Source organism: Dreissena polymorpha, chromosome 11, assembly GCF_020536995.1.
Source record: "Dreissena polymorpha isolate Duluth1 chromosome 11, UMN_Dpol_1.0, whole genome shotgun sequence".
Classification (NCBI taxonomy): domain Eukaryota; kingdom Metazoa; phylum Mollusca; class Bivalvia; order Myida; family Dreissenidae; genus Dreissena; species Dreissena polymorpha.
In genome coordinates, this window is record NC_068365.1 from 65,757,717 (window position 1) to 65,769,605 (window position 11,889).

An 11,889-nucleotide genomic window follows, 5' to 3' on the forward strand; every position below is an offset into this window, starting at 1 on the left:
TTTAAAAAAAATATATTTGTTTTGGGAGGGGGGTTGGGGGGTAGGGGGGTGGGGGGTCCAGGTGAGAGGGGGTATAATGTGGGGTGGGGTAAATTATAAGATGTTTTAAAAAAAATGTGAGTGGGGGGTAGGGGGTGGGGGTGAGAGGGGGATATAATGTGGGGTGTGGTGATTTATTACATGTTTAAACAAACAAACAAAAATTCGGAGGGGGGTGGGGGTGGGGGGTAGGGGGTGGGGATGAGATGGGGTATAATGTGGGGTGGGGTAATTTATAAGATGTTTAAAAAAATTGGGGGTGGGGGGTAGGGGGTGGGGATGAGAGGGGGGTATAATGTGGGGTGTGGTAATTTATAAGATGTTTTAAAAAAAAATTAGGGGGGTGGGGGTAGGGAGGAGTGATGGGTGGGTATCATGTGGGATGTTTAAAAAAAATTGGGGGTGAGGTTGGGGGGGAAGGATTCTGGTAGGGGCGTGGGGTATTGTTTGGGTGGAATCCATTGTGGTATTCAGGTAAGTGTTGATTTGTCAAAGTAATAATAAATGTGATCATACAAAAATAACAAATGATCTCACACTGACATGAACAAATTTCCTCTATTTATAAAACATGACATTTAAACTTATTGCATTTGTTTCCCCTGTATATAAGAAAGATATAATAGTCTATTACCTCACCTGCCCTGCTTATTTATATTAATCAACAAAATTAAACATTAATACAATATTTAATATACAAAATATACAAAAAATCTCATATTCTGATAATATTTTTACTGATCCACTGTATTTTACTCAAAGGATGATGTTTCATTGGACTGATAATTATAGATTTAGGATTACAGACCAGTTGCTTCAGTAATATTGTTCAGACTTGCCCTGTTGGCCGCGTATGCATTCTTGAGTTATCATTCAAAAACCATTTTACTATTTCGAGTCACCGTGACCTTGACCATTGACCTAGTGACCTCAAAATCAATCTGCGAGTCATGATCAATGTACCTATGAAGTTTCATGATCCTAGGCCCAAGCATTCTTGAGTTATCATCTGACAACCACCTGGTGGACGGACCGACAGACCGACAGACCGACATACCGACATGAGCAAAGCAATATACCCCCTCTTCTTCGAAGGGGGGCATAATAACATTCGTATCGAATAAATTAAACAAAGTAGCTGTCCGTGATAGTTTATAATACCTTTAATAAAATCCCAAATAATAAAACAACGTGTTTTGTATTCACACCATGTGTTTTATTGTCTTGTGAATTTTGTTCCGAAAAAAATAATGAGAACTTGAAATGTGTTAAAACGTAATTGACGATAAGTATGATGTTAATGTGATATACTATGTTGTATTATTATTGTGTTTTAAACACACATTTTTCATTCCATACCTTCACACATATAATTTAGGATCTAAATCCAAATGCTTGTTTTATGTTGTAAGAAAACAAGCTACACATCCGACCATGTTCAATGCCATAGCAGTACACTCAGTTCATCGTTAATGAATAGGATATTAAAATTATTAGATCAATTTAATATGATTGTACATTGTACTGTCAATATGCTTCTTTAAATTAAATCGTTAAACTTCAATAAAAGCGTTGGTAGTTTGCCTTGTGCAGTATCGTGTCGTAACCAAAGTTGAAATCCCAAACACAGAATATCAGGCAATAGTTTGACTTCTTAATCAGACACAATCGCGTACTATCTGCATTTGTCAACAAATGTGATTAAGGTCAAAATACAAGTCACAATCCGCCTTATTACTGTACAATGGACCACATTCTTCCTTTGGTATAAACATACTACTTTTATTAGTTTATATTAGTGAACAGGCTTCAATGTTACTTGAAGACTACAAAGCGAACGTTTATATTTGTAGTTTTTAACATGATAACACATGCATATTTCTACTTTCGATTTCAAAATTGACAGTCGAGCAGTTCACCGTTTCGTTGCTTTAATAGGCTTTACCACTATTAAACAATAACACTTTCACATATACATACCTTATCTATTATTCCAATAACATAATTTATGTAATAAAGAAAATGTGACGCGATTATGTGTAATTTTGCAACACTGAGTCTAAATTGACACGAATCGAAATAGAAGAGATGGGCGATTGTCGATTTGGTGAACGATACATACTGTGATACAAAGAACAAGAGACACATTCAAGCCAACTTGTATATGAGGAATATGCAATTAAATCATTCACATTATGATCAAATCCTCCAATGTTAATATTTTAGTAATGTTTTTTCTATAAACTATAATTAGTATTCGTCCGTCCTTCTTTAACTTATAGCCCGAGCTCCGGGTTTCAAGAATTAAAAGCCACACATATGAACTTTAAAAAAAATGAAACCAATATTAATATATAATTTTAATAAAACGTCAATGTTTGATGATTAGGGAAATCCCCAAGCACAAAAAAACAGGCAATAACTCTGACTTCTTTATCAGACACAATCGTGTATATATGCCAAAAATCGTGATAACACGAGTAAGGCCAAATTAAAAGTCACAATTCGCCTTATTAGTTTATCATGGACCACATTCGTCCTTTGGTATAAACTACTATCTTAATTATTTTATTTTGGCTTACTTGCTTGAAAATGAATTTTAAGACTACATATACACCGTTTTTATTTGCAAAGTGTGTAACTTGTACATACATGCATACTTCTACTTTCGATTTCATAATTGACAGTTTAGCAGTTCACCGCTTCGTTTCTGCTTTAACTTACTTTTCTTCAATTAAACAATCACATTTGTAAAAATGCATAACTTATATCTTATCCAAATAACAATATGCTATAAAGTAAAGGTGACGCGAATATGTGTAATTATGCAACACTGATGCTATATTGACAGGAATCGAATTAGAAGAGATTGGCGATTGTCGATTTGGTGAACGATACATTCTGTGATACACAGCAAACAGACACATTCAAGCCAACTTTAATATGAAGCATATGAAAATAAATCATTCACATTATGATCAAAGACCCCAATATTAATATTTTAGTAATGTTTTTCTCTATAAACTATAATTAGTATGTGTCCGTCCTTATGTACATGTAATGTATAGCTCGAGCTCCGGGTTTCAAGAAATATGACCAACACATATGAACTTAGAAACAAATAATAAAACGAATATTAATATATATATATATATATATATATATATATATATTAATAAAGTTTCCAGTCTTCGTGATTAGGGACCAATTTGTTACGATAAATCAACGCTCAAGCTATAACTTCGGGTCTGATCAATACTTTATTGACCGCTTGCTACTGCCTTAAAACACAAGACTTCAGATCAGACACAAAAGATCTAAGGTCAAGTCGACGAGACTCCGGGTCAATTAAGTCGGGACACGTGTTCCTTAAACGCGGCTTTAATATTTGGACGCTATTGAAGCGAGCTTTTGGTGGGTGGTTATCTAGATTTCTCGGTTCTTAAGACGCTAAAAGATGATTGTAAGTATCAAAGCGCTCAATTTCCATATTGTTCTTTAAAACAATATTGACTCCCCGAAAACAAAGTTTTGTTAATACGGGCAAAAGCCCGCGAAGCGGGCGTTGACCGTTCATACATATGGAAATTTAGACATAAAATTACATAAGAATACCACATATGGATGCGTCTCAAAAAAAAATGCGACGCGACATATATTTTCGCGATGCTATATATGACCTTGAACAAATAAAAAACACGTTGACATATGCTTAATCTCATGTAAATACATACCGCAGGAAAAATTATATCAATGACATCATAATTGTGTAGCGAATCGCACTAAATATTTTCGCATTATTTGTTTTTCTTCGCAACCGTTCCAGAGTTAAGACATTACTCAATTATCTCCCCTGAATACGCATCTTCAGTGGGTATAAGCCGAAGACTGGTTCACTACATATAGTGACAGTCTTTTCCAAACACAATTTACGTGAGCATAACCCGCCTTTAAAGTTAAATATATTGCCGAATCTCAGATTTCTGTCGCATTTACTTGCTTTGATCTTTTCGATATCTTATTTTTATTATTATCCTGACAAATCATAAACGCTTGTTAAAAAAATATTTGTTTTAAACATTATAGTTGGCATTTCTATTCTTCCAGTATTATCGCGGTATTTCAATAACGACACCCTACTGTTTATTTGTCAGAATTCGTGACGCATTTTCCATTCGCTCTCAGAAAGAAGGTGTACGTGTGATCATGAGCAATATTCTGGTAATTTGTCGTTGTTATCCATTAGAAACACATTAATTCACAAAATTTAAAGATATTCCGATCCAACTTTCTAGTCGTTTAGCTTTAATTTTTAACGTATTTACACCTCGTCTGCTCGCACTTTACCGATATCCCGAAAGGTTACATATCACAATAATAAGTTTAGGTCTAAAACCACAAAATCCGATACCTTTGGATTTTCTTACCACAATTTTACGTAAAAATCTTCCAGATTCGAAGTCAACAAAAAACAAGATATTTATAAATTGTCTGCATTATTGATCAGATTTAAAGATATTTGTTGGTTTTCCGTCTTTAGAAGCTGTTCTGCCAAGGCAAGAGCTGGGCATCACAAAAGCCATTCTATCCAGCAAAACTGACAGTGTCGGTTTACAGAAATCAATAAAGGAGGGATTCCTGAACTATCAAAGTTTCCAAGCTATACACACAGTTATTATCTGTGGTGATCTTTATTGGTTCTGTTGGTTTACTTGGATGGAACATGTGTGAACTTTTATATAACTTTGAAAAGTCTATATCTGTCTATCTATACACAAAATCAGTGGATAGTTACATAGTTATGGTCATTTATAGGTTTTGGTGGCCATCTTGGCGGCCATTTTGGACGCCATTTTGGATTTGGGTGTAATATAATAAACTTGTACAATGTCTGATGATCTTTATGTGTTCTTTGACCATTGAAACCTATGTATATCCACCAAAATAATTACATTTTAGTGGATATTTACATAGTTTTGATCATTTAGGTTTTGGCGGCCATTTTGGACGCCATGTTGGATTTGCGTGTACTATTCTAAACTTAAACAATATCTGATGATCTTAATGTGTTATTTGACCTTTGAAACCTATGTATAGACACCAAACTCATCAAATATGATCGTATAGTTACATAGTTATGATCAGTTATAGGTCTTGTGGGCAATCCTTGCGGCCATCTTGTAAAAAAATACCTTTTCGGAAGTCCGATTGTGGTAAACTTTTGATATGTTTTAAGGACCTTCTACCCTACCGGTATCAGTTAAAATACCTTTTGTAGCAACTTTTTGGTGGTTGAAGGTATTTTTTTCATATATTGACCCTACTACAGTTATGAATTTTTTTGTTGAATTCTGATTTACCCCACCCACCTTTTAAAGGGAATAAAACAACAACGCCGTGTCCGTTTTAGATGAAAATAGCATCACTGTAAAGAATATTGATGCCCGTACACTATACAATAATAAGTCTTTTTTATTGAAGGGGGAAGGGGAATAGTAAATGTTGAATATGCATGTATGTAAAAAATGTGTTAAATGAACAAGTTGTTCATATGATTAAAATACATTGCATATAAAATTATTGTGTACATACTAATATAAAAAAATAGTTGTAAAATTGTACTTGGTATAGGAACCAGTAAAATCAGATTTGGCAAATCATTAATGGCATGTTGTAATTAAAAAGAATGCAAGTTATAGCTTGCATTTTTGGCAACCAGAATATATAACTGGTCATACATAAGTATAACGCGTGAATTAAACGTTTGTACATATATGCAACGTTATACAATGTTAGAAGTGTACTTGATTTGCCAGGGCTGAAGTCTTGTATCTGCGTTGATCTCATATATTGGGAAAGGAAACTGTAAAACAGAAAGCATGTTGAAATCCTCGTTTGAATAATAACATATATTATAAATGTATATGGGAGATAAATTAATATTTTCAGACGAATGGGAACTTGTTAGTAAATCATAAGTATATTATTAATAAGATTTGAATAATATTGTTAAAAGTTGCAATGCTTAAACCCCCAATGCTTTGCATTGACCGTTCCAAGGCGGTGACCCAAGCTTTATTCATATTTTGTGTTTATGTTGGTTTGTATTGTGCTGTATTGTGCTGTTTTGTACTGTTTGGGCAATCGGTCACTTGCCTTAAATAAAGGACCAACTAATTGTTTTTAATGAAAATTCAATACTGCTCCAGCAGCTGGAGTTTCACTTCTTTATATTGTCAAGATTGACAATAATATTAGTTTTAATTATTGAATTTATTTTTCTTTCCTTCTTCTTCATAATTTTAATCGAGTGCACCGGGATTGTCTCCCATATGGCCATCGCCCCAGAAAGACGTGTTAGTTGGTTACGGGGGATAGTGCAAGATACAGTAGACACCCCGTTCCAGAGGTGACCCTGGGTCTTTTAGTGCCCGGTGTATAGCACCTAGTACACTGCACCTCGGTTTAACGTCTCATGCGAAAGACGAGTTAGTAGGTTATGTGCAGCGGGGGATCGAACCAGCGATCTCTGGATTTTGAAGCCAGTGTGTTACCACAAGACATTTTGACATTCATATATTGTTTATACTCTGTACTCTGGGAAGTCATCTTCCAAGGAAGGAGTCATTGCTCCGACTTAGGACAACGCCTTACAAAGGTATTATTGGAATCTAGTATTTAAAAGAGTAAATAATAAAGGGTTATTTCACTTATTTCAATTTTGCGTTGACTTACTCCCAAAAGCCTTTTAAGGTTTAATAGTTAAATTGAACCCGAGACTATTACAGTCCTATTACACTCACATACCACATGACCTATCTTTGTTATTGTTTAAATCAATTTGGCTTGGAATGCTCTTGAAGAAAAGGTATGATTATGAGGGTGTCTACGCGCAAAAGTTTGACTTTATTTTTCGTTGAAGCTGGTTTTACGTTGAATTTGTTTAGGAAATCTTTTGGTATATTGTGACGGAAAATGCGGGAGATTTGCCGAGCAGAGATATCAGATATTAGTGGTGTGTAGCTTAAATGTTAAAGAAACAAATTGAACAAAAAAAATACAATATCATGCAATGATGCGCATACATATTCAGCAAACAATAAAATAAATCGTTTTATTTCTAATGGTTATAATGCGTAGACATGCAAGCCTCAGTTTTTTGTTAATTACGAAAAATTGATTGATGCAAGCGACTTTTCTCTTGTACCATCACGTTTCGTAACTTAAAGGGGGTGTGTGCAAATACAAAGACAGGTGTTATTTTGGTAATATGCTTAATTGCGTTTTGACGCTCCGGTATAGTTCAAAAGGATTGTTTTTATATACAAATTTATGTTAATTAGTATATTGTATGAAACTACAATAAAACGAAATAATTCTACACACTTGTACACCGTTTTGAAACATTGTATTTCTGTCAGGTGTTAGTCAATACAAATTGCCGCCTTATAGTCTTTTGATGATTTTTGCTTTGGCAGACTCTTTAGTGTAGTGAAATAAGGTCACTTCCAACAGTCAGATTTATTCTGAACGCGAATTATTTCAGCTAGTTAGGTGTCAACTGCATTGTTATTTAACGTCGCCATTATTGTGAAAATACTGAGCCCAAGCCGGGGATTGGACCCACGACCTCCAGAATGGTAGTCAGACACTTTAACCGCATCACTGAGCCACCCCAACAGCAAGTCTGTTGGAAGTGACCTTAGTTCACTACACTCTTCCCCCTTTTAATGTTCAAGGCCCTGACATGCCAGCTTCAGCATGTAGTGCATCTGCATGGCCCGCTCAGAAACCATTAAACAGCTTAGACCCATTCCCGCATTCACAGTCCTGTTTTGCCTCGTCGCCATTAATGTGAAAATACTGAGCTCAAGTCGGGGATTGAATCCACGACCTCCAGAGTGGTAGTCAGACACTTTAACCGCATCGCTAAAGAGCTAGCCCAACATCAAGGCTGCTGTTGGAAGTGACCTTATTATACTACAACACATTTAACAACCAATACACATACTGGTTATCAGGTAGTTGCCATAATCTAACTAAAACTTCAAGGCTAATGACCCTCCTGGTCGTTGGGAGCTGTACGTATGAACTTACAAAAGCTCAAAGCATTCAAGAAGAACTAGGTAATCAGGGACCTTTACAAACATTTTGGTTTGTATAGGTCATTGATATAATTTTAATTTCACTCCACATGTGCATATGAACATTTGTAAAGCAAAATCGATGGGTCACAAGTTTAAACAAAATTATTCTAAAGTATAATTTACAAAATCTAATGAAGATATTCATTAGTGTAACATGTTTAATTATATAAGGAAATTAAGCTATTACTGTTTAATGCTATTTAATATTTGCAAAATATTTTAAATTTCAAATGAGTTTCAAACTTTTACAGCAAATAATGTCTGCTCGAGGAGTACAGAGGTTTTTACCAGTGTTGGGTATGCCAACATCAGTGTTGCAGATTGGTACAGTAACCAAAGAAACCAAGCATGCGTTCCTAGTGATACCAGGTGGGGTTCATAAAAATCTTGAGGGAAAATGGGGTTTTATGCATGTGTGTTAAGTGTCGTTCCAGATTAGTCTGTGCAGTTCCCTTAACTGGATTTTCGCTAAGAAGAGACTTTCTTTAAACGACAAATACCATACACACAGAAAGTGCCGTCTCTGATAAGCCTTTTCGGGCTGGTATGATACCTACTTTGAAAGTAATGCTTGCAATTTAGCTAAAATAAATCGGTTTAAACTTAAGTTAATTTTATGGAAAAGAACAAAATTACATTTGTTAATGTCAGCATATAAAGATACGGCTGCATAGTTTAACCATTATGTTTTAAATCTATATGAGGCTTGTTCTGTTAAAATTGGGTTTGATGCCCGTGGGTAAAGTGTCCACCCAGATTAGCCTGTGCAGTCCTTATGACATCAAGTTCTGATTCTACCCGGAAAACCAAATGTCTCGATTAGTCTTTGGCTTTCAATGCAATGAAGCATAATGAATGTTGACATATGAAAATAAACCATCATAGTTTATGCATCCCCCATCATCAATTTTTTACCTACTTGTGATACATATTATTGTGTACATTTTTTACAGGAAATCCGGGCGTCATAGAGTTCTACAAATCTTTCATGGAAAAACTGTACGATAATTACCAAGGAACAATACCTGTGTTGGGGGTATCACATGCGGGTCATGTTAAACCACCAGACGGAAATCAGGCCCTGTACAGTGAGTTTGAAATGTTGATAAGTCAGTTACTAAGCAACACGATTATGTATGTTGTGAATCAATTTCACATGATAGGATCTACACACTCAATAGTGTCTGAAGCAGTCTATAATAAATAGGTTTGAGCTAAAGCAAGCAAATAATACAGGTTATCATAAGTCCTTTATTTAAAAAAAATCCATCATTATAAGTTCAAAGGCTCATGCTCAAATACATGAAAAAAATATAGTGGAATATTGTTTTTATCACAGAACAGACAATTTTGTATGTATTTGAGCCACGCGTGGGGAAAACTGGGCTTAATGTGTGTGTGTAAAGTATATTCCCAGATTAGCCTGTGCAGTCCAAACAGGCTAATCACGGACAACACTTTCTGCTTGTACCTTACTTTTTGTTTAGAGGAAGTATCTCCTGAACGAAAATCCAGCCTAGACGGAAAGTGTCGTCCCTGATTAGCATGTGAACTGAACAAGCTTATCTGGGAGGACACTTTATGCACATGCATTTATCCAAGCATTCAGAGAAAGCGGTTCATTTGAGTAGTGTTCTGGGAAAATTGGGCATTATGCATGCTATTCGCACAGGCTAATCAGTGACGACACTTTCCGCTTTTATGACATTTTTTGTTCAAATGAAGTCTCTTCTTAGCAAAAATCCAATTTAGGGGGAAAGTGTCGTCCCTTATTAGCCTGAGCAGACTGCACTGGCTAAACTGGGACGGCACTTTATGCACATGCATTATGCCCAGTTTTCTCAGAACGCGAATCCTTTATACATTGTCCTATTCTTTTTGTTTGCAGACAAGCTGAGTTATGAATTGTGCACGTTATCTGGACAGATACGACACAAAATTGCCTTCATAGACGAAAACATCCCCAAATCTGTCAAACTCATTCTCATTGGTCACTCCATTGGCTGTTACATCATTCTCAAGATTCTTGACCAATTAGAACACAGCGTACTACGATGCTTCCTGTTGTTCCCAACGATTGAAAGAATGGCGAGTTCACCGAATGGCAAAGTTTACACGCCTGCATTGAAGTACCTCAGATGGCTAGCTCGGTGGATGGTATTGGCCATTTCTCTTTTGCCTGAACGGACAAAGGCATGGTTGATTAACTTCCATTTTTCTGGCGAAGAAGTCCCACCCTGTGCAATGTCAGCCACACTAAGTTTCATTCAGCCGTTCAGCGTCAGCAACTCTCTGTTTATGGCAAACGAAGAAATGCAAGCTGTTGATCAACTTGATACCAGACTCGTAGAAAAGAACTTGAATTTGCTAAGTTTTTACTTCGGTTCCACTGATCGCTGGTGCCCGCTTCAGTATGCAAGTGAACTCAAGGCTTTGTTTCCCACCGGTGATATTCGAATGTGTGAACGAGGCTACAGTCATGCTTATTTGATTGACGCTAGCCCACAAATGGCTGACATCGTATATGAATGGGTGAAGCCCTATTTAACAAACTTATGTTCCTAGTACATGTTGTATTTGTGATTGCATTTTACAATCTTACTACTAATCTATTGTGATATCCTTCTTTCCTATTGTTTCATCCATTCCTATAGATTCATCCATCCCTGTTTATTGGAAATAAATTAGGATTTCTTATAAAATCTTCGTCAGGTATCTGTATTGGGACACTTCTGTCACAAAAATTTTCTTTTGTTGTCGAAATAATGAGGGAAATACATTTTGTGTAAAAACATGAAAAATTTAAAAGGATTTCTATGTAAATTGCTACACACAGTATGTAAAAACCAATGATATTGCACAATCTTCATTTCAAATAATGAACGATTGTGTGTTTGCCAGGTAAGGAAAGCTTCTAATGAAGTATATCAAAATTGCTTGAACATTCAGATGTTTTCTTATTAACCCTTAAAGCGCTGGAGCTGAATTTTAAAGGCCTTTGCAAACAGTTTGGATCCAGATGAGACGCCACAGAACGTGGCGTCTCATCTGGATCCAAACTGTTTGCTATTCTGATAGTATTCTTTGAAAAAAATTCGAAGAAAATGCTAATTTTAGAAATTCAGCAGACGACATTTTAGCAGAAGACAAATTACCCAGCATGCAAAGGGTTAAAATGGTGACTGAACAGATTGAACAGAAAAGATCTGACAAATTCATGGTTGCCTGAAACTACACAAAATTATTATCTATGCATCTATTGACTTTAATTTATATGGAAACACATTAAACTTCAAGAAAAAGGCATCATTCTTGTTTGAATTGTGTGCATTTATAATATATAATCTGTAAAAGTGTTAAGTGGATGAATATACAGGAAAAGAGGCTATTTATAATTGTGATATTTACTAAGCTGAACTTATCTTTATCTTACATTTACACAAACATATCTTTTCACAACAATTATCATTAGAATTCCCATTCTGCAATTGCATCAAATACTACACCCTATGGTTTCAGAGCTGTTTTTGTGGTTAATTATTGATAGGGCATGTGGACAGCTTATATGGTTTAATTGTGGACAGCTTATATGGTTTAATATGTTCTAAAACATGATTATTTTTAATAATACATATCATTTATTATGTGATCACTTAATTGCCTAATCACTTAATTGCCTAATCACTTAATGGCCTAATCACAT

At 35.4% G+C, this 11,889-nt stretch overlaps 2 protein-coding genes across 11 annotated transcripts in view; one reads left to right on the forward strand and one right to left on the reverse strand.

Annotated features, from left to right (window-relative positions):
• The window catches only part of LOC127851063 (uncharacterized), a 51,457-nt gene extending 48,879 nt beyond the window's left edge, over positions 1-2,578 (reverse strand). For 2 of the 8 annotated variants that reach the window (XM_052384517.1, XM_052384516.1), the window contains exon 1: positions 2,162-2,571. In XM_052384517.1, coding sequence (XP_052240477.1) covers positions 2,162-2,187 — 26 coding nt within the window. In that variant the 5' untranslated portion in view covers positions 2,188-2,571. Of the gene's footprint in view, positions 1-2,161 lie in introns of all 8 variants that reach the window. The other 6 variants (XM_052384519.1, XM_052384518.1, XR_008035645.1 and 3 more) reach the window with 5 other exon arrangements.
• Positions 2,579-7,079: 4,501 nt separating this feature from the next.
• LOC127850699 (lipid droplet-associated hydrolase-like) lies at positions 7,080-11,192 on the forward strand. Of its 3 annotated transcripts, none has more exons than XM_052383952.1 (4): positions 7,080-7,304; positions 8,438-8,555; positions 9,140-9,274; positions 10,075-11,192. In XM_052383952.1, exons 2-4 carry the CDS (start codon positions 8,444-8,446, stop codon positions 10,749-10,751), a joined length of 924 nt encoding a protein of 307 aa, XP_052239912.1. In that variant the 5' UTR covers positions 7,080-7,304; positions 8,438-8,443; the 3' UTR covers positions 10,752-11,192. The 3 variants fall into 3 exon arrangements, with proteins under 3 accessions (XP_052239912.1, XP_052239913.1, XP_052239914.1); XM_052383953.1 differs by having other exon boundaries at positions 7,080-7,293; XM_052383954.1 differs by lacking the exon at positions 7,080-7,304 and adding an exon at positions 7,862-8,165.
• Positions 11,193-11,889: the final 697 nt, after the last annotated feature.